Source organism: Leptopilina boulardi, unplaced genomic scaffold (genome assembly GCF_019393585.1).
Source record: "Leptopilina boulardi isolate dan_hultmark-lab unplaced genomic scaffold, ZJU_Lbou_2.1 LbouV2_248, whole genome shotgun sequence".
Classification (NCBI taxonomy): Eukaryota; Metazoa; Arthropoda; class Insecta; order Hymenoptera; family Figitidae; genus Leptopilina; species Leptopilina boulardi.
Window position 1 is genome coordinate 861789 of NW_026137805.1, and position 22416 is coordinate 884204.

Sequence of the window (22416 nt, forward strand, 5' to 3'; positions counted from 1 at the left end):
ACCTGAAAAATAATCACACTAATCCATTATGTGTCAGATTCGCAATTGAGAATGAGATTTCGATTAGAAATTCTATTTCCCCATAAGATAGGTATTTTTGTTTTGTTTTTTTTTTTGACACTAAAATCTTTTATAAGTCGTTGTCTCGCGCTTGCGAAATGACAAGAGAGATAGAGAAATAGTGAAAGAGAGTGAGAGAGAGAGACTCGAATTTTTACGGACTTTAACATCCGAATATAAAAATTTCACGACTTATATTACTCACACACATACAAATAATGGCCAAGAGTTTTCCGCAAATATACACTTATAGAATCGACAAAAAAAAAAAAAAAATAGGGAAATAAAAATGAAAATCCATCAAAATCTCAAACTACTTTTTTTATCTTGAAGATGAGAAATATACACATTCATTAGAATGGATCGAGAATTTAATTATACATTTATAAAGCCGTAGGAGATTTACATTTATGAGACACATATTTAGAAACAATTATTATAGTTATTTACACATGATCACTGTCCTTTTGGACAAACAAAAAAAAAACTGAAAATAACTTTGGTAATTCACTTTGAGGCGTGAAAATATTCAACGATTCTTTGGAATTTTCCATGATGAATAATAATAATAAAAAAAAATAATATTAATAATAATATTAAGTATAATTATTATTATAAATATAATAATAAGTATAATTATAATAATAATTATAATTACAATAATAATTATAATAAAGAGTTTGTAGAATTTTCTCTCTTAAAAAAAAAAAATTTTTTTTTTAATATTAGAGAAAAATGGCACGTGTGAAAAAAGAAATTGAGGAGGGAAATAATCCCCCCATCCAAAATTGTTATCTTCGATGATCAAAATAATTTTTACTATTGAGAAGAGTTGCTTTAAGAATGAGAGAATTTTCACCAGACTCTTCATCATCCGATGATGATGATGATGATGACAATAGTAATTTATTTTTTTCATTAATTTTATGTTTCCAAAGTTTATGAAGTAATAATGAAGCACGACTGTGATAAGGATTAAAAATTTGTCCTCTCGCTGGTGCATCAATTGGACATGAGAAACATTTCATATTTCTTTGTAAATATCCTTTTTGTTGTTTTTGATATTTTTCCCTTAATTTCTGCAAATCGTCCATTAATTCCAAATCATCATTATCATTATCATCATTATTAACATTTGGTATGATGCAATTTTCTTCGATAATCATTTTGTGAAGCACTTTCCTCGGTTGACTCTGCTTTCGTCTTCTTTGGGCATTACTCAGGTCACTGTATTTTTTATTTTTCCAAAACAAAAACAAAAAAAAGGAAAACAATTTTAATATAAAATTTATTTTTTTTCATTATCAGCGTCCCTCATAGATTGAAGGTTCGTGTGAAATTCAAGGTCGTCCTTGTCGTCCAAGCAGCTGCAACGCCATCTGACGGAGGTGACGCTATGGTTGCCGTCGTTGTGGTGAAGTTTACCATCTCGTGGCTGCAACCACCGCGGCACTGTTCCATAAGTTACGTTCAATAATAAATTATGAATTTAGAAATAGAAAATTGTCCCTTTTTCTTTTCTTTATTTTTTTCAATTGGAAAAATTAAGAAAGAGACGAAAAAATGTTTTTTTTTCTATCTATGTATATATAGAAAACAGCAATAAATATAAATATATGTAAAAAGTAACAAAAACGAACAGGCGTGCAGCTACTGATGCGACGACAATAAACAAGGACCTTGGCAATAAAAATTAATTTGTGATAAACATTTATATATAAAAACTGAAAACATTCAAAAACATAAAATGAAAAAGTGAAAAAATTCGACAAATAAAAATCAAAATATTCTAGCTTTATTAGGATTGAGGTCCTAACATAACCTCAAAATTGAAAAATGGTTTTTAACGCTAAAAATTTTAAAAGATCTAAACCATTTTTTAGTTTTGAGGTTATGTTAGAGCCACTATCCTCTTTAATGTGTTTTAAAAAAAAAATACGAACATAAAATTTTTTTTTCACAACTGTACACAAAGAAAACAAAATAATTGCTGTAGAAAGAAATTTTTCTTTTTGAAATAATTAAGAAACAGAATTTATTGTTTCGATTTTTTTGAATCAAAGAAATTATTTTTTTTCAATGTGTAAAAGTGAAAAAAAAATACATAACCTAAATAGAAACTTAAAAATTAAAAGTGTAATCTAAAAATAAAAATAACACTTAAAAATAAAAAAAATAAAATAAAAATAAAAAATAACATTTAAAAATAAAAAATAATTTGCTAAAAATTGACATTAAGGTACACGATTATACTTTTTGGACAAAATCACACGCCAGATGAATTTTCACGAATTGGGTCGTGATTAATTTCATTAGCTCTACCATAGATTCCGTTTCAACTGTTTCAAAATTTATAGAATGAGCCAATGAAAAATTCAACAATTCGTGAAGATCGATTATTATTATTGTACTGGTGATTTTGTTCAAAATAGAATTTTAAGTATAAAAACACCTTTATAATCAAAAATTCCAATTAAGGGCATTTTTTTACAATTTTTAAAAATTAATTAAAAAGAAAAACGATTCGATATCATTTTCTACAGGAGTTTTAGGATCAAGTTAGGTTTGAGGTTAGGTTAGGCTCAAAGTTAAAAGTTAGGTTAGGTTAGGTTTTACGCTTATGATTTGAGGTTAGGTTACACGTGGAAATAAAAATTCATGGTTACTTTGGGCATTTGAATTTTAGGTTAGGTTACACCCAGAAAAATGTTTCTTTAAATCAAAGAAATATTTCCTTTATATAGAGTCAAAGAAAAGTTTTCTTTAATTTAAAGATAATTTATTTGATTCAAAAAAAAAAATTTATTTAATTTAAAGAAATAGTTTTTCAATTAAAAAGTTTTATTTAGTATAAAAAAATTTTCTTTAAAATAAAATTTTCTTTAAATCAAATAAATTTTCTTCAAACCAAATAAATTTTCTTTAAACCAAATAAATTTTCTTTAAATTAAATAAATTTCCTTTAAATTAAAGAAAACTTTTCTTTGATCCTGTATTAAAGAAATACTTCTTTGATTCAAAGAAACATTTTTCTGGGGTTAGGTTAGGTTGAAGTTGTAGCTGAAGGTTTGAGTTTTTTTCTGGGTGTAGGTTAGGTTACGTTAGGTAAGGTTAGGTTAGGTTAGGTTAGGGTATGTTAGGTTAGGTTAGGTTAGGTTAGGTTAGGTTAGGTTAGGTTAGGTTAGGTTAGGTTAGGTTAGGTTAGGTTAGGTTGAAGTTAAATGTTTGAGGTTATGTTAAATCCCTGTCGAATTTTTGTTATTGAAAATCAGTTTTTTTTTAAATTTCTAACAAACAACGTTAATTAAACCCTTAATTGAGATTTTTGTCTAAAAAGCAAAATTGTGCGTCTTGTAAAAAAATAAAAACAAAAATTTTTAATACATTTTTATATATTAAAAAATATATATATTATTAAATATCATCTCATGGTACAATAAGATTTTCACTATGAGAAACTTTCAACAGATCTGATTACACGACAAACTGATTAATTCACTTGCACAACTTCATTATATTCTCTCTTATATAGACACGGAAACTCTTCTCACTGTACCATAAGAGAGGGATATAGAGAGAAAGAGAGAGAGAGACAGAGAGGGAAATGGAAAGTTATATAAAACTTTTGCGGTCGTTCACTGAGACGAAAAATAATTTTCCAAAGGGAAACGAAAACTTTATTTGCCCTTTGACTTGAAATTAATTAGAAATCATCAAGAATGGATAAAATGGAAATTGTTCATACAATAGAGAGAATGGGTGAAAATTTCAAAATTACCAGTATCAAAATGTTATTATATTAATTAAAAATTTACATTAAGATATTATTATGGCAAGATAGGGATCATTAAAATATTTTCTTTCTCTCTATTTCTCGAATAAAAAATGAGCATGCAAAAATAATATTATTTTATAAAATAATAATAATAATAATACTGAAAGCGAGAAAACGTTACCAAAAACGAGTAGAATATATTTATAACCTACCCAAGAATTGTATTTGGAGGAATAATTGTTGTTGAAGGTACTATTGCTGATGCTGGAGCTGGAAAAACAGGTGGTCCTGGTGGTGGTCGTCCTCCACCAACGGGGCTGTAAATTTTAAAATACGGTTTCAAAAAAAAAACGACAAGAAATTTTGAAATTGAAAACAGAACAAATAAAACAAAATTAATTTAACAGATTAAAATTAGAAATTTACTGCAAAGGTTGTTGTTGTTGCTGCTGCTGTTGTTGTTGTTGCTGATGACGATTTTGTGTTTGCGATTGAGCTGATGTTGGTGAGGAGGCAACAGATGCTGATGAACTAGTGGTTGTGACTCGATGAACGTGTAATTGATGTACCTGTAATTGTGCCGCATCCTCTGCCAAGAAAGAACATCTTGAGCATTGTCTTCTATTGTGTACCTTGAGAACATGAGTCGCTAAACGTTCAGCACGCGCTGCTTTATATTCGCAAAGTGTACAGGCAAATGGTTTCAAATGTGTGTTAAGATGTCGTTTCAAACACCAATTGTCAACACCACTCCACGAACAATAGCAACAGGTGTACCTGAAATCAGAAAGAAAAATTAATTCCTCATATATACCAAAGACTTCTTCAAAAATTATTAAAATCATCTTTAGCATATAGAGAAAGAGAAATTTCTCAATTCATTATTATGACAAAATTTTAATGGATTATTAAAATCCAATATAGCGAAAAAGAGAATGAAATACAGAAATTCATTTTCAGTGTGGGTTTAATTTAAAAAAGTAGATATATGTATCCACGGTGGCAATTTTGCAAAACGGGTGGCTCTCTCTATTTGTCTTTAAAGCGGGTGACCAGAAGTCTTGATGATGAATGGGAACACAAGCTGTGCGCATGATAATATTCCGTTAACTAGACGAAAACATCATGAAAGGCATATATGAGAAAGAGGCAGAGAGAGAGAGAGAATCAGTTTGTTAAAATCACGTCTAAATTTTCCACATTGATTAACGAGCATCCACGTGTGTCGATTGAATTTAAACCACACACGTGTGTGCAACTAGAATCAATATATTTGCAAAAAATTTAAACCAAAAGTCTTCAGATTTTTTTGTGAATTTTAAAAGGTATCAAAATAGATTAGAAATATGTATTTAGATTCTAATTGAGATCCTAATAAATCTAAATCAGTTCCTGAAATTAGGGAAAATATTTGAGACTTGGGTTTTTTTACCTTGTGTTTTAAATTCTGATTCTGTATACAAAAACTAATTTGTTTCTAAAACTAAAATTCTTGATACATTCACTGTAAAAAGAAGGTACTAAAATAGTACCGATTTTAGGTATTAAAATAGAACCAAAAGGCAATTTAGTACCTAAAGTTGGTACTAAATTAATAACTTTCGTTTTACAGTGTTAGAGCTTTTAGGGTGAAAAATTCGAAATTTTGTATAAATCCGAATAAAATCGATATTAGGCTAATGTATATTTTAATATATATTCGCGAAGCAAATCCCGATGAGATCAAAAGCAATTCTCAAAGGAACAATATAAACTTAGGTCTAATTTCACGTATACCTAAATAACTAATTTGAATATCAAGTAAATATATATATATATATATATACCTTCTCTCTTGTGCTCCTTTAGATCCCCCTTTAAGATGGCTTTTGCTATTGCAACCGCCATTCTGAATTCTCCTCCCACTGCAATTTGCTTCTGGTTGCATGATACCGGGCGTAGGCATATTGTTGGTCGTCGTCGTCGTCGTTGTTGTCTGATAAAGAGCTGTGTTATTCGCTCCTGATGCTGAATTAGACTGTAGCTGATAACCCTTGTTATTGTTATATCCCGAGGGATAAGTGGCGTGCTGCTGTTGCTGTTGTTGCTGCTGCTGCTGTTGTTGTTGTTGTTGTTGCTGCTGCTGTTGATTGTTAGTAGTTCCAGTTGAGCTTGTATCTTGCTGTATTGGCTTTGGTGTACTTGTACTACCAGGTGGACGACGAATTCTCGATAATTCATAGACATGTTCCCTGTGCATTCGTAGAAAATGCTTCTTCACATGATCAGCTCTATTAAATGGCTTATAACAAATGTAACAGTGAAATGGTTTCTCCTCACGATGTATATTCTCGTGACGTGTATAAAGATCACGTCTATCCGTACCGTAGGGACAAAATGGACATGTGTAACGTTTACCGCTAGCCACCACTGGACTTGTACTCGTCATACTTGCTGAATTCTGTTGAAAACAAAAATTGAAATTTATGTGTTAGAGGACATTTTTTTGGGTGCGGGAAAAATTTTTGGGAGTTATTTAAAAAGTTATAGCTTCGTATGGGAGGATTAAGAAATAGGGATGATGAGAAATACAAATATGGTAGCCACTACGGATGATGTCTGATTTTGGAGGATAGCAAATGAGGATAACAAATACAAATGCTAACAACTACGGATGATATCTGATTTTGGAAGTTAGCAAATGTAATTTTTAACAAATACAAATGACAACAGCTACGGATGACAACTATACGGATGGTATCCTAAAGAAGAGGGATAATAAAAAATTAATTCAAAAAATAAACGACTACCCTAAAAAAGCTGATGGTAATAAGAACAAAACCAAAATGAATACAGAAAATAAACGTAAACTATACATTGGGGAATGGTGTAGGGCTGTTAAAAAATTTGTAGAATGGCAATTTTAAATGGCAGATGGGAATGTTTTTCATGAGGAAAAAAAAAGAGGAAAATAGAAAAGAAGGATTCAATCGTTTAAAGAGACTCTAGAGAAGAGAGTTTGTATTTTGTAGCGAGGGAGAGAGAGAAAAAAAAAGAGATTCCGATTAAGAGTTGGTATTTAGTTGCCTCTTCGTTAAGTCCATTTGGAGCTCATTCGATTTTCAACGAGACAATAAAACTCTTCTCTCTCTCTCTACTGTATGTTTGGTCGTCGAGGGTTAAAAGGAGAGTTGCCCAATGAAGTGGTTTGGCCACCTGCCAAATCAATTTACCAGACTCCGGAACAATCTCTATGGCTTAATAGAAATTCTGCATAATGTTATCCAAGAGTCAACAGATTGGTTTTCATTTTGACAAACACCTTTCTTTTTTTAGCATTTTTTTTTAAATACCTTCTATTTTTTTTGAAAATATCTTTTTTAAAATCTTTTTCTAAAAAATTTTTTTTTCAGAAAGGGTTTGAAAAGAATGTGTCAAAGGATATATAATAATGTCATCAAGATATATATATGTTGAGAGAGTTGTTTTTGAGAATAAAGTGCGTGGTGATTCGAAAAGAATATATATGAGAAAGGGAACTGGCAATGACTCTTGGGAAATCAGTGACACGTGGGAAATTCTCACTGACGTTCATACTGGTCATTCGCGTGATGCATACAATTTTTATTATTTTCCTTTTTTTTTTGGTATTCTTTTCATTTTACATTTCTTGCACTCTCTTTCTCTCTCACTTTTATATCCCACGTGACTTCCATACGGTAATAGGACAAACAAAAGTGCTGCACGGTACATTTCACATTGGGAAAGAGAGAAAGAGACACACGAAGGGGTGAAAAATGAGTAGGATTACGAATGCATCAACCTCTTTATAGTGAAATTTCTCTTGAAATTCTCATAAAACTTATAATTACTTTAGCATAAAATCCATGACAGTAATATATTCACGATTAATTTTTTTGTATTCACATTTGGATGACACACTTCACTATTTTTAAATTTTTTTCATCGAAGGAAAAAATAATTTTTCGAAATTAATATTAAAAGGAAGAGAAATTTTTTTTACCTGATGTAAATGTTGAGAGACCGGTGCTGATGGTAATTCCTGTAGTAGAAATGTGGAAGTGGCAGGAAGTAATGTTGCTGGGACTGTTTGTGTTTCTTGTGTTCTACGCGAAGGTGGCGCAGATCTTTCGGCCCTATCTCGCACCCTTTCCAGGTAGGTAACAACGTCCTCAAGTTTCAGTTCGATGTGCAGGTAATCTTTACGAGTCGAATGATGTCTACTCCTCGTGTCGTCTCCAATGATCCTTGAGGAATGCAATTCATAAAAGTGTTCGGCTACCTCTCGAGGCCCCCCACCCATTAAGTCACCTGCACACAAAAATATAGAGAGGCGGTAAAATTATTCTCCATCCGCTTTATACAAAGCCCCCTCACTAAATATATAGTTTTGACCCCGAAAAAAAAAATAATAATAATAGGTAATGAAAAATATTTGGATTTAAAATCAGTACAGAATAATTAGAATCTGTAAATTCACTATTGGGTGGGAAATTAGAATTGTATTAAGAATTTGATGGGAAATTAAAAACAAGGAATTTAGAATTGGGTTTGAAGCATAAAAGAAATAAACAGAAGTTGTGGCTAATTTTGATGAGAATACACAATCCGTTAGAATTCAAAATCAGTTGATAAAATTGGGTCATTGGGTGAAAAATTTGATTATAAGCCTTATTCACTTGATCTAATTTTGAAAAATTTACAATCTGTACCCAGTTTCTAAAATTGATACAGATTCCAACTTACCACACTCGTAGCATCTCCAGGTGGTTTTTGTCGAGTGATAGGCAGCAATTCGACTGCCATCAGTTCCCTTAAGTGGTTCATCATCACATGTCCAATCATCGCTGAGATCAGTGCCATTGTCCGTATCATCTTCAGTCTTATAAGACACTGAAGTCTCAAATTCGTTTTGTACACTTGAGGCTGTAAAATAAATCAAAATTTTAGGTATAGATTTTATAAATATACAATATACATATTTTTTAAATAGATATGGATTATATAGATATACAGTGATTATATAATCCAGTTGGGGATGTGCATTAGCGATGACATAGCAAGTAGTGTGCCTTCTGACTAGTAGCTTGGGGGTGCTTGATACCCCAATTAGTCTGAGGCTCTTGGATAGTCAGTACATATTACGAAGATACAGGTATCGAGTATCCGCAATGTGTACAATGTTCCAAATGCTCTACGTGCTATGTTAGTATTAGTATTAGCTATTGATTACATTAATCACTGCAATCAAAATTGAGTGTGAGAGAGAGAGAGAGAGACACGCACACACTAATGATAAGGATTTGCAATTCCCCGCTAATCGAGAATCTATATGTTAATTTTGACAAGGACCGTGTTTCAAATTCAATTAATTTCTTTATATTCTTCTGATCAAAGACTTTTCTCTATGTTTAATTAACTTTTTTAATACATAGATCTAAAACTTTGAAAATAATTCTTTAGATTTTAGTCCTATATCCAATGTTATACAGTGAAAACGTTTAAAATTTTAAATAATTATTTGATTGTTATCAAATGTATTTAAATTAAGGATTGGAAATAAAGAAAATAGTATTTTTAACACGGAAAAAAAAATTTACCTGGCAACAACGAAAGGTTTTACTAGAATAGCGAAAGATTTAATTGAAACAAGTAAAATTATTGCTACTATAGTAAAATGTTTCACTGTTTCAAAATTTTTTTTTTCCATGTAGAAAAGGAAACGAAAATTTGGTTTTTTGTGTAAAACTTGGAAAAATTTTGAAAAACTGAAGAAAAAAAAATTACACTTACTTCTGTGATCGGGATCCTCGCCGTAGAGTTTTCTGGTAATTTCCTTAAACATATCCTCGTAACAGTCGAGACGACCGATACCCGGTCCTCCACCCTCCATTATTGTTTTGGAATTTCAGTTGAGAGCCACTGTTTTTGAAGAGACCCTCGAGAAATCCTCCTCCTCCTCCTTCACCCCAGCACCACCCCCTGGGTCCTTGTATACAACCTTCCCTCGGTTACCTGATGTACCGTTAAATTACTGGATAAGTTTTCCTCTTTTGCAGCTTACAAATATAAAGTCTGGGATCTTTATTTTCTCAATTTTTAAATTTTCACATTTTTCCATTTGAAAAAAAAAATTTATTAAAAAAAAAAATTTGTAATTTTATATTGAAATCATTTAAAAAATAATTATTTTCTTTCTTTGAATAAAATTCAATATAAGGGATTATCCTCTTAAAATCTCCCCCCACCCCCCTTTTCCCCTTCTTTTTAGAGTCATAAATATTCTAGAATGTAAATCCTTTACAATAATATATGCTTCTCGACAATACGAGAGACTTGTGTATATTCAATTTGTAAACGAGAAAGTATAATCACAATAGAGGGAAGAAAATTGTGAGGGAAGTGTTTTTTTGTTGAAATTCTGTATTCTTATTATTATATACACAAGTTCTAAATGCAAATTTTTTTTTCACAATTGCATAAGGTTTTTTTTTTGATTGAACTATTTTCTTTTAACTAAAAAGGAGAAAAAACATTTATTTGGATTCAAATAATCGAGTATTATCAAAATAGCTATTTTAAATATAATTTTATTTGAGTCAATTAAATGGTATTTGTTTCAAATACAGAAATTAACAATTTTATTATAGATATAATTATTTTTTTAGACAAATTTTCATTTCTTAAATTTGTCAGAATTTCTTTTTTAGAGAATTTTTAGGTTTGTTCGGTCATTTGCAATTTTGGACAAATAAAAATTCGACGTTTTAAGAATATTATAAAAAAAAAATTCCTTGCCTAAAAATTCAGTTAATTAAAAATGTTTTATTAAATTTTCCACTTTCAAATATGTGAAAATAAAAACCATTTTTAAATATTTCTGTATATATTTGTTTTAAATTATTTTTGATAATCATTTTTTTGGGTCAACTGAAATCTGGGTTGATACATATATATATATATATATATATATATATGAGAGAGAGAGAGAATTGATAAATAATAATGGAGAAAATTGGTGAAAATATATATTGATATAACAGACGAACGTATTTGTAAACTCATTCGCACATGAAAATGACGCAATTTATTTCAATTTAGAAGCTTGAAAATTTGTTCCAAATTGAAATTTTATAAAAATTAAATAACATTTAATTTTTTTTTTTTTTTTGTATTTTACGCCTGAGAGAGAATTTCAAAACGAATTAAAACTTGAGACTAATTCAAATTATATAACATTTAATCGTATTGCATCTCAATAGTACGCTTCCTCCTTCCTTAATCCATCTTAACACCCTGTTTTCAAGAAGTGCCGCAGTAATATGTACATGTATATATATATATACTTTTTCAACCTGTGACATCCTATCAGCCATTTTACCCCGCAGGCGATAGTTAAGTCACCCCGTTAGTTTCTCCACTCATCTATATATATATATATGTGAGATATTTGCAAAGTCGTTATAGCGCCTTGCCTCACTAAGTTTGCACCATGAATGCGATTCAATTCTCATTTGGTTTGAAACTGGTACTTTCTATACCTGAGCTTTGAAACACGCCTTCGGGACTTTGGTCTAGCTGATGCACTGTGGTTTACCCGAAGCTATACATATGGCACTATATATATATATATATGTGTGTGTATTGCAAGTGTATGCCTTTGTGCCAAAATTAGTATTCGCTGTGAGAGCATAGTACTCGCGTCACTTTGAAATCGATATATATATATATATATATATGTTATCCCATTCTATATAGACAATCATTCACACGTTATATGTATGTGTATATGTTTATGTTGTGTGTGAATTCAGAGACCGCTAAAATGTTTAGTGGTCACGCGTGGCAAATCACACACAGTGCTATATGAAAATCATGCTTACGTTTCACTTTAGACTGCGTATATGAATATACGTATTTCTGTATCATGATTTTGATAAAGATAGTATACTCTGATTGTGAATTCAATGAGTTAAATTTTTCATTTAATAACGAGGAATATTTTTTTAAAATTGAAGGAATTTATTTTAAATTTGTTATTTATGAGCTATGGGGATTATTTGTTAAAATTCTGATGGCGAATTTGTAATCAGCGACCCTCAAAAACCCCCAAGTAACAAGTTTCAAGTGGATTTGATCAGTTTTAAACAAAATTCCGCCGCCATATTGGATCCGTCATTTTGACTTTTGGAAAACAGACATCGGATTTGTAATCAGCGACCCTGAGTAACAAGTTTTAAGTGGATTTTATCAATATTAAAAATTCCGCCGCCATAAATTTTATGGAACAAATATAATTTAACAATTTTAAGAATCGACTTGAAAAATTGTTTTAAATGTTATGGAACAAACATAACACAGTTTTCTGAGGCTCTCAAATTGAGACCATAAACAGCATCAAAACTTTGTATTATCAACAATTTGATACACTTTATGGTCTCAATTTGATATCATCAGAAGAACTGTGAACCTAAAAATTTAAAGATCGATTTTAAAAATTATTTTAAATGTTATGGAACAAACATAACCTAAAAATTGAAAGAATCGACTTGAAAATTTGCTTAAAACTTTATGGAACGAACATAACCTAGAAATTTAGGTTAGTTAATCAAAAGTCAAAATTTAAAACGATAGAGATTAAAGGGAATAGGGATTAAAATGAAATTTATAAGATATAAAAAAACATATCCTTTCTCAATTCACAATCGAATCGAGTTTAATATACACAAATGAATTAATCCTAAGGGAACCCTCGTATATTATCCCTTCTCATTTAACATTTAGATATATATATGTATGTATATAATACAATGGCTAAATAACATCTTTTCCCAAAGTGTGCAAAAACCCACTGAACTGAAATTATCCGTAACCATTAAATTACCCCCTAAAGGCTGCTTGAAATCTTTCATGAATCCTCTGTTTCTCTCTCTCTCTCTCTCTCGCTCTCTCTCTCTTGAATGCAAATTCAAGTGGTCCGGAAGTAAATCGTCTGCAATTGGCGACTCATGAATGCACCTCTGGCGTGTAACAACCACAATTACCTACTTCGTGTATGGGAATGATGGTTGTCCCTGCGTCCAAGCAGCGACTGCAAGTGGAGCTGAAAATTGATTTCGATCGGTACGGAAGGACGAGCCGCCAAAACGAAATAAATCCTCTCTCTTACTATATATATATATATATAGTAAGAGAGAGAGAGAGAGAGAGAGAGAGAGAGAGAGAGAGAGCTCATTTCTCCTGCGCACCATATATATACTATTTTCGAGCCATACTGTCCTATGATCCAGAAGGTGATGCGAACACGTTCTATTGATCGAGGGGCAGATTCGCCCTTTACACCAGCTGACGCTGCATCATCCCCCTAACCTTTCTCTTCTTCGTTTCATCCTTCTTCATCCAATCCACGAAGTAGGAAAACAATATTGCTAGGAGGATGAGGAGAAACCCCCTCCCTTCTCCTTCCTTCCTCTTCGATTCCCCCCCACGATTTTGAGGAAGGGTGGAGGGGGGATGTTTCTCCTTACAGCAAAAGAAGGAAAACAATCCCCTTCCTCGAGAAAGAGGAGAAATTACCCTTTTGCACGCGAAGAAGGACCCCCCCCCCCACTTTATAAGGGAAGGAAAACCCCTTTAGGAGAAATTCCTATATCCCCACTCCAGAATTTAGACCATATTCTGTATCCCTTCCCTTTAAGAAGAAGGGATGGATAGGGAGAAAATTCGTTTCTAGAAAGAAAGAAGAACCTTCCCTCTTTTTCCCTCTCCATCGATGAACTTTCCCTTCCAATTTCAACCCCCTTGTACATTTACCCCTCGTTAGGGGAAATTCACCCTCTTGGGAAGGGGAACTTTAAGGGGGAATTTCCCCTCCTAGGGGTACTTCCCCTTACGTCCCCCTTAAAGCTCCCCTTTTCGAGGGGAAATTTCTCCTTACGTGGGGGTAAATGGGGTAGGGGAAATACAATTTTCAAAAAAAAGAGAGAGGGGAGATATAGATTTCAAATGAGGGGAATATATTTTTGAATAGTGGGAGATTTTGTGTGTCCAATGGGAAAGGGGTTGCGCGTCAAATAAATCAATATTCCCCTCTTCTATTAGTCAAGTGTGCGCAACTGCACGTCGATCCCAGGTGCATGTCGGGGCTGCATGTCACAAGCATGAGAAACGAATACATATACTTAGGAAGTGAAGGAGAATTTTCTTCCCTTCTCTATATATGTGAATGTAGGTACAATTCACATACATGTACATTTAGTAGTAGGAAAAAGGATATAAAAATTTCTCTTGGTATTTTTTGAAACTATTTTTTTTTTCTTTCAAGAATATTGTCTTGGTATTTTTTTATGTCGAAGACAAATTTGAGAATCACTGCGAGGGCTTTCAAAATCGAGCTACAGCAGCTGCGATGCAGCGTTGCCAACCGCACACACTAACACACCATTATTATCAAATAACAGACAGGAGAAATTCTCCCTGTCTTGTCGGTCATGTCATGTTGTATCGCGACAAGACAGGAGGAAAATTTTTTTTTTTGAAATTGTTGATAATGTTAGAAGTGTGTAGAATTATTTGTAGAATTTGGGAAAATTTAGAATTTTTGCGAAGATTTATTTATTGTTTGGAAAAAATTCGAAATGAAAATTGGGAAACTTTTTTTTTTTTTTTTTTAGAAATATGTGAATTAAAAATAGTTTCTCGTATATGAGAACGTGGGAAAAAAATTTCTATTAATTTCAAGTATTATTAATTATCAAATCTTTTTGTACCAAAAAAATGTTGAGCTGCAAGGACAGCATTACGCATCAACATATGTGTGACCTTCTTTGGAAAAAAAGAAGAAGTTCTCATTTCTATAAAATCGACTGTGTTTTTCTTATTTCTCTCATTCTCCCCTCTGGGGGGTTCATTTTTCTTTTTTTCTATATATATATATATATTTACTATGCGCATAAAAATCATTCTTTTCTATTATTCTTCACATATGTACCTATCTTTTATACTTTCACAAATTTTACTATCGAAATTTTTAATCATTTATTTGCAATTTCCATTTTTCTATCATAATTTTCATTTATTTGCTCTAAATATAAAATTTTCATTTTTCTTTACTGTCTAAATCTAAATTAGTATAAAAAATTTCAAGAGAAAAAATATTTTTAAACTAACGTAAAATTTAACAAATTGTTTAGTAAAAATTATAAATAATGGTTTATTGAAAATTAACTAATAGTTTAGTAAACTTTAACAAATTGTTCAGTAAAAATTATCCAATAGTTTTGTAAAAAAAAATAAATAATAGTTCAGTAAAATTTATCAACTTTTTAGTAAAATTTAACAATCTCTAAATCTGAATTAGTAAAAATGTTTACTAATTTGAATTAGTGACCCACTTTTTGCTTCTGAATTAGTAAAATTTTACTAATTATTAGTAACTAAATAAATTGTTAAATTTTATATTAGTTAATTTTTACTTCACAATATGCTCTCTAAATCTGAATTAGTAAAAATGTTTACTAATTTGAATTAGTGACTCACTTTTTGCTTCTGAATTAGTAAAATTTTACTAATTATTAGTAACTTTTATTAACAATTAGTAAAATTTAACTAATTCAGAAGCAAAAAGTGAGTCACTAATTCAAATTAGTAAACATTTTTACTAATTCAGATTTAGAGAGCATATTAGTTAGTAACTTTTACTAACAATTAGTAAAATTTAACTAATTCAGAAGCAAAAAGTGAGTCACTAATTCAAATTAGTAAACATTTTTACTAATTCAGATTTAGAGAGCATATTGTGAAGTAAAAATTAACTTATAGTTTAATAAAATATAACAATTTATTTAGTAAAAATTTATCTGATAGTTTAGTCAAAATTAACTAATAGTTCAGTAAAATTTTACAAATTTTGAAGTAAAATTTAACTAATAGTTTAGTGAAATTTACCAAATTGTTTAGTAAAGTTTAACTAATGGTTTAGTAAAATTTAACAAATTGTTTAGTAAAATATAATGAAATATAATGAATTGTAACTAATTCAATGTATATAGTAAAAAAAAATTACCAAATCAAATTAGTTAACAAAATTGTTATCTAATTTAAATTTAGACAGTTTATCTTTTAATTTTAAAGTTTGCAATATTTTTTTTTCTCAACAAAATACTTTTTTTTATCACCAAAACCAAATCATTGGAATAAATTAATTTACTATCAAATCTATCTATATCTGTACATTGAAAAGCAAAATAAATACATAATATTTGCACAGCTATGAATAAAACTTTATGACATATCATTATCTTTTGTTGTTGTCCAAATGTATATGTAAACACATCTCGTGGGAATTGATGAAAAAATTGAGATTTAAGCTAACGCTAATACATAATTTTAATATAACAATAATACAGCAAAAAAAATTGAAATTATATCAAATTATTATTATTATTATTATTATTATTGTTATTATTATTACTATTGTTATTATTATTATTATTATTATTATTATTATTATTATTATTATTATTATTATTATTATTATTATTATTATTATTATTATTATTATTATTATTATTTTTATTTAAGTTCTAGATGTTATATCCATATGGGTCATTTTAAGTGAGATTTACATTCAATTTTTTTTTTTACTGGAACAATTTTTTTTCGAAATCTTTATGAAAAATAAGAAAATATCTATTTTTTTATTTTTTGATTCGATAAAAATTATGGAAGTTATGATTTTTTAAAATTTTAACTTCGTCACAGAGCCGAAAACTAATGAAATACATTTATCTCTGTTCTACTAAGGGATAAATAATAGTATATATATGAAATTTTGTTACATTTTCCTTCAATATTGTAGAAATATAGTAAAAAAAGCGTAACTGCAAGTAATTTTTATTAGTAGAACAAAGAAAAACGTATTTCAAAAGTTTTCGGCCCCTTGACGAAGTTAAATTTAAAAAAAAATCATAACTTCCCTAATATTTATCGAATAAAAAAATAAAAAAATACGTATTTTCTTATTTTTCATAAAAATTTTGAAAAAAAAATTATTCCAGTCACAAGAAAAAAAAAAAAGTTGAATAAAAATTTTATATGGAATATGCTTTATATATCTTTTAGTACTCTCTAAATTTGAATCAGTGGATTTCACTGCTAACCAGTTATAAGTATACCGCACTCTCTAAATCTGAATTAGTAAAAATGTTCACTAATTTCAATTAGTAACTCACTTTTTGCTTCTCAATTAGTAAAATTTTACTAATTATTAGTAACTTTTAACTAATTCTAAAGCAAAAAGTGAGTCACTAATTTAAATTAGTAAACATTTTTACTAATTCAGATTTAGAGAGCAAATCAGTGAAATTTCACTGAACCTATATCAGTCAAATTTCACTGTTTTGGTATACTTATAACTGGTTAGCAGTGAAATTTACTGATTCAAATTTAGAGAGTAAATCATTTTTTGTAGTATTGTAATAACTAACAGACTACATAGTATATTGAATTTGATTTTCAATTTGATTTTCAATCTTAAAATGTTTTTCAATAAATCTTTTTTTGTATTCTATGCATTTACTCCCCATTCGTCCATATAGCAGGAAAAAAAACAACATTCACTCTATATATGCGATCATAGTGTGTATATTATCTCATCTTTTTCTGTATTAAATTCTCACTTTCCCTCTCTCTCTCTCTCCTTCTTTTTCACCAAGACTATATAATAATATGTATGTGCTTCCTTTTTTTTTTTACTTATAATAGGAGAAACGAGAAGAGGACGATTCTTGGACACTACGGCGCACCCGCGCGTTCACATATATTTGTACATGTGTATAGGTTATGGCTGGCACACACAAACACAATGGAGTTCACCCTACACACACACACACGATAGGTCCGATGTTACACACACACACTCTCTTTCTCTCTCCGCACAACCAAACACACTTTGGGGCTCACTTCAAGGTAGAGACACGAGAGAGCGTCACTATACTTTGAACCGTTCACTTTATTCCTTTCCGTATATTATCCCCAAAAAAAAGAATAAAAAAAAATTAAAATTCACTTTTTTTTTTTAACCGAAAGTTGTAAATAAATATAGGGAGCAAAAAATAAATAAAGGGAGTTTGCGCGATGAACGGACATGGCGGTATGAACGACATCAGTGCGCGATTGAGGATTATTAAACGGGGGGTTGGTTTTAAACTGTACTCACTTTTGTTGATGATGATGATAATGATGATGATGATATTTTACGTTGATAAGTGTTTCCAAAGGATATAAATAAATATATCTATATATATATATGTATATAAAAATCGTGTTCGAGGAAAGGTTATGCTGGTTCGGTTGCAGGTTGTTTCCTCGACGGCAGTCGGGTGGCCAGTGGGTGGGCAGGCGGGGTGGCACAGGCCGTCGGTTGGGTGGATGGGTGGAGAGTAGGTGGGTGAGTTCGTTCCTCGTAGGAGGAGTGGGGTGAGGAGACCCAATACCACCCCCTCGCCCATTCAGTCCTGCAGTATTAGGGGGAGTTGAGTCGAGCCCGTTGGCTGCCTCTCCCTCCTCAAAATGTGAACACATATATATGTGTGTCTATATATATATATGTATATATGAGGGCTTAGAATGTAGACCTCTCCCTTTGGTTTCACTTTATGTTCTTCGAATATTTTCTCCTTGTGTGCGAGTAGCTATATGAGCCCCTGAATCCCTTCCTCCCCTTTTTCCTTCTTCTCACACATATGCATAGGAATAAACATGTGCCAGACGTAGCACACACTAGTGTTCGTCGAAGATGTGTCCATGCACGTGTTTCTTGACTTCCTTCTCCCTTACGCTTTCTCCCCACTATATATATATATATATACCTCTTTTGTACTATATATATGTATATATAGTAGAAAAGAGGGTGATGAGACAGAGGGAAAAATGTTCTATGCACTTTCGAAATTTTATTCATCCTTTAGATTCGGCGAATATAATTTTTTTTTTCCGATATTGGTTCGGGAATAAAATTATTTCGTAACTAGATTATTAGATAATAAAATAGTAAAATAGATAATAAAGTAGATAATAAATTGTTGGATGGTAAAATTATCTTTTCGAAAAAAGAAATATTTTTTGTTTTGAAGCCATTTATGGTAGATGAAAGAAAAGAGGGAAAATCTTCTTTGAATCCCGCACTGGATTTTATTATCATAGGAGAGAGATTATTATTATCTGTTAATAATGTCGGTTCCCTTAAGGCAAGTGTCGATACAGGGTGGAAAAGATTTCTACCTTACCGACGATACTCGGTAGGTAAGTGCAAAAGTAGTACTGCTCATAGCCACTAGGGGTTTTTTTCCCTAAAATGTGACAAGAAAAAAAGAATTTAAACGAAATACAATAGTAAAGAAATTAAGCAATTTAAATATAGGGGAAAAATGTATTATTTCAAAATAGTAAGAGAAACAGTTTTTTTTTTCTATACTTCTATCGACTTTTACTAGGTTATATACTTTTTTTCTCCATTTAAAGAGACGCTACTCCCATCTGACGTGAATTTCCTGAACCAACTCGTTAAAATCTGTTTTATTGGCTTATTTTTGAAAAATACGATTTTATTGATTTGTTGTTGTATTTAAGGTCTTTTAATATATTTCTATGTATTTTCCTTCCAAAGCAAAATTTTTTACGCTTGGATTTTAGGAAAAGAACCTATTTTTACACTAAATCGAAAAATGCGGAAAAAATTCTAAATTTTGAAATTAGATAAAAAAAATAGACAATAGGCTATAAGGAATTTTTGAGGGAAAATTAAAAAAATTTTTCTTTAAACCGGAAGCACACTTGACCCCGATATAAAATACTGGATAAATAATATTTAATGATTTTAGAATTTCTTTTTTGCACTCGCATCATTTTTTTTTTTATCGAACAATCATTTTATACTTTGAAGGGAAAAATTATTTGACTATCAAGATATGTAATAACTGCGCTATAACATTCGGGTCACGCAATTCTAACAAATCGCGCCGATAAAAACGCTAATATTTATGCTAATGAAAAGCGTGTTAGAGAAAAGATGGTGGAAACATTTTCATAGAATTTTTTTTTTTTTTTTTTTTAATGACCACTAAGAAAATTGTTTGCATTATTTATTATTAAAAAAAAGAAAGAAAGAACAGGTGAAATCTTATTTTAAAGTTAATTTTCTTAGCCTTGAGAGTGGATTTTTTTTTTCAAGAAAACTATTTAATTATACTGTTTCAATTAAATTGAGATTTTTATCTATGTAACTTTAAAAGAATGATTTTGACGTTATTTTGTGATGAAAAATAATTTATTTTTATTATTATTATTATAATTTTTAGCAACATAAAAAACACTTTTTGATGAATTATTCTGCTTAATATAAGAAAGTTTAAGAGGATATAGATAAAAAAAACCTCTTTAGTCAATGACTCTTGCGATTTATATTATAAAACAATAAAGGTGTGAAACTTGTGAAATTTCAATTAAAAGTTTTAAGATTATATAAGTAGTCTTGATTGGTTGAAAATTTTTTCAAATTACAGACAATAAAATTAGTTCTCTTTTTTTAACCCTTTTTTGTAATTTTGTTACATTTTTTTTTTTTTATTAATAATAATTGCCAAAAAAGTATTTTTTTTTTAAAAAAAACTAAACCGCGAAATTTTTTTTTTATTAATTTATTGAATTTTTAAAATGTTTGTTTTTAATAATTTAATGAAAAATTTTATGAAGTTAGAAAAAAATGTAAATAAATTTTTTTTTTTTTTGATTTTGTTATAAAATCGTAAATAAATAATATAAAATGTAGATGAAAAATTATTCACGACAGTATTATTATGTATTTATATATTTATTTAATGGAGATTTATTTTTCAAAAAAAAAAGAAAAAAAAATGAAAACACGTGGAAGCTATTTGAAACGAGCACACACACACAAACACATACATGTCATGAATAACAATAATTCCAAGAATAAGAAATCAAGCCTCATCGAAAGTGAGGCTTGTGAAATGAAAAATGAAAACAAACCCTCGCGACATCTCAAATGTTTGATGTTCTATATATATTGTATCACACAAGAGGTAAGGGTCCTCTCCACACATTTTTCTCAACCTCTTTCTTTCTCTCTTTTTTTTTATCTCTGTCTTTTTCTTTCTAATATGGGGAATTCCAAGTAATAATTTTATTGAAAAAAAAATTTTTTTTTTGACTTGAATATTTTTTTTCTAAATTTTTGTAAAAAATAAGAAAATACGTATTTTTTTATTTTTTTATTTGATAAATATTAGAGAAGTTATGATTTTTTTTAAATTTAACTACGTCAAGGAGTTGAATAATTTTAAAATGTCCAATATGGATACAATCTCTAAAATTTGAATACGAATTCGGCCGATTAATTCAAATAAGTAAAACTTTTTACTAATTTTTAGAAAAATATTACTTTTTGATTTAGTAATATTTTTTTAAAATCAAGTTTTAGTGAAAAATTGATTAAAAATTTGTAGAAGAAATGAATGAAAATTAGTAGATCAAATCAAATCCATTACTTTATTACTTACAGTCGTTTTATTTATATTATTTATGAAAGTAAACAAAACTTTTAGGTTAGGTTAGGTTTAGATAGGAATTGTTAGATTAGATTAGGAAAGGTTAGGTTTGATTAGGAATTTTTAAGTTAGGTTCAGGTTAGTTAGCAATTGATAGTTTAGATTTCGTTAGGTATTGTTAGATGAAGAATGGTTAGGTTAGGAATAGTTAGGTTAGATTTAGTTATAAATTTTAAGATAAGGTTATGTTATGTTTAGTTAAGAATTTTTGGATTCGGTTTGGTTAGGAATTGTTAGGTTAGGTTTAGTAGGAATTATTAGTTTAGGTTAAGAATGGTAAGGTTAGGTTTAGTTAAGAATTGTTAGGTTAGGTTTTGTTTAGTTAGGAATTTGTAATGTTAGGTTTTATTTAGTTAGGAATTTGATAAGTTAAGTTATGTTTAGTTAGGAATTGTTAGGTTAGCTTAGATTTAATTAGCAATTGTTTGGTTAGGTTGGGAATTGTTAGTTAAGGTTATGTTTAGTTAGAAATTGTTATGTTAGGTTTTGTTTAGTTAGAAATTTTAAGGTTAGGTTTGGTTAGGAATTGTTAGGTTAGGTTTAGTAGGAATTATTAGTTTGGGTTAAGTATGGTAAGGTTAAGTTTAGTTAGGAATTGTTAGGTTAGGTTTTGTTTAGACAAGAATTTTTGGGTTATGTTTGCTTAGGAATAGTTAGGTAAGGTTTAGTAGGAATTATTAGTTCAGGTTAGGAATAGTAAGGTTAGGTTTTGTTTAGTTAGGAATTTGTTATGTTAAGTTATGTTTAGTTAGGAATTGTTAGGTTAGGTTTTGTTTAGTTAGGAATTTGTTAAGTTAAGTTATGTTTAGTTAGGAATTGTTAGGTTAGCTTAGATTTAGTTAGCAATTGTTTTGTTAGGTTGGAAATTGTTAGTTAAGGTTATGTTTAGTTGGAAATTGTTATGTTAGGTTTTGTTTAGTTAGCAATTTTTGGGTTAGGTTTGGTTAGGAATTG

The 22416-nt window shown here is 29.7% G+C and overlaps 1 protein-coding gene across 3 annotated transcripts; it reads right to left on the bottom strand.

Annotated features, from left to right (window-relative positions):
* Positions 1–413: 413 nt before the first annotated feature.
* Positions 414–18370, bottom strand: LOC127280505 (protein charlatan). Of its 3 annotated transcripts, none has more exons than XM_051303534.1 (8): positions 18054–18370; positions 9629–9850; positions 8582–8761; positions 7839–8146; positions 5662–6275; positions 4262–4612; positions 4048–4152; positions 414–1287 (listed from the first exon to the last, which is right to left on the bottom strand). In XM_051303534.1, the coding sequence occupies exons 2-8, from the start codon at positions 9726–9728 to the stop codon at positions 852–854; spliced, it is 2094 nt and encodes a 697-aa protein (XP_051159491.1). In that variant the 5' UTR covers positions 9729–9850; positions 18054–18370; the 3' UTR covers positions 414–851. The 3 variants fall into 3 exon arrangements, with proteins under 3 accessions (XP_051159491.1, XP_051159492.1, XP_051159494.1); XM_051303535.1 differs by having other exon boundaries at positions 1147–1495; positions 18054–18368; XM_051303537.1 differs by having other exon boundaries at positions 1147–1512; positions 18054–18364.
* Positions 18371–22416: the final 4046 nt, after the last annotated feature.

Coding starts and splice junctions, on each gene's coding strand:
- LOC127280505 (XM_051303534.1), bottom strand. CDS start 9,728: ATGGAGGGTGGAGGACCGGGTATCGGTCGTCTCGACTGTTACGAGGAT. Junction 8,147..8,581: donor CTGGAGATGCTACGAGTGTG/GTAAGTTGGAAT, acceptor TTTTGTGTGCAG/GTGACTTAATGGGTGGGGGG. Junction 6,276..7,838: donor TCTCTCAACATTTACATCAG/GTAAAAAAAATT, acceptor TGTTTTCAACAG/AATTCAGCAAGTATGACGAG.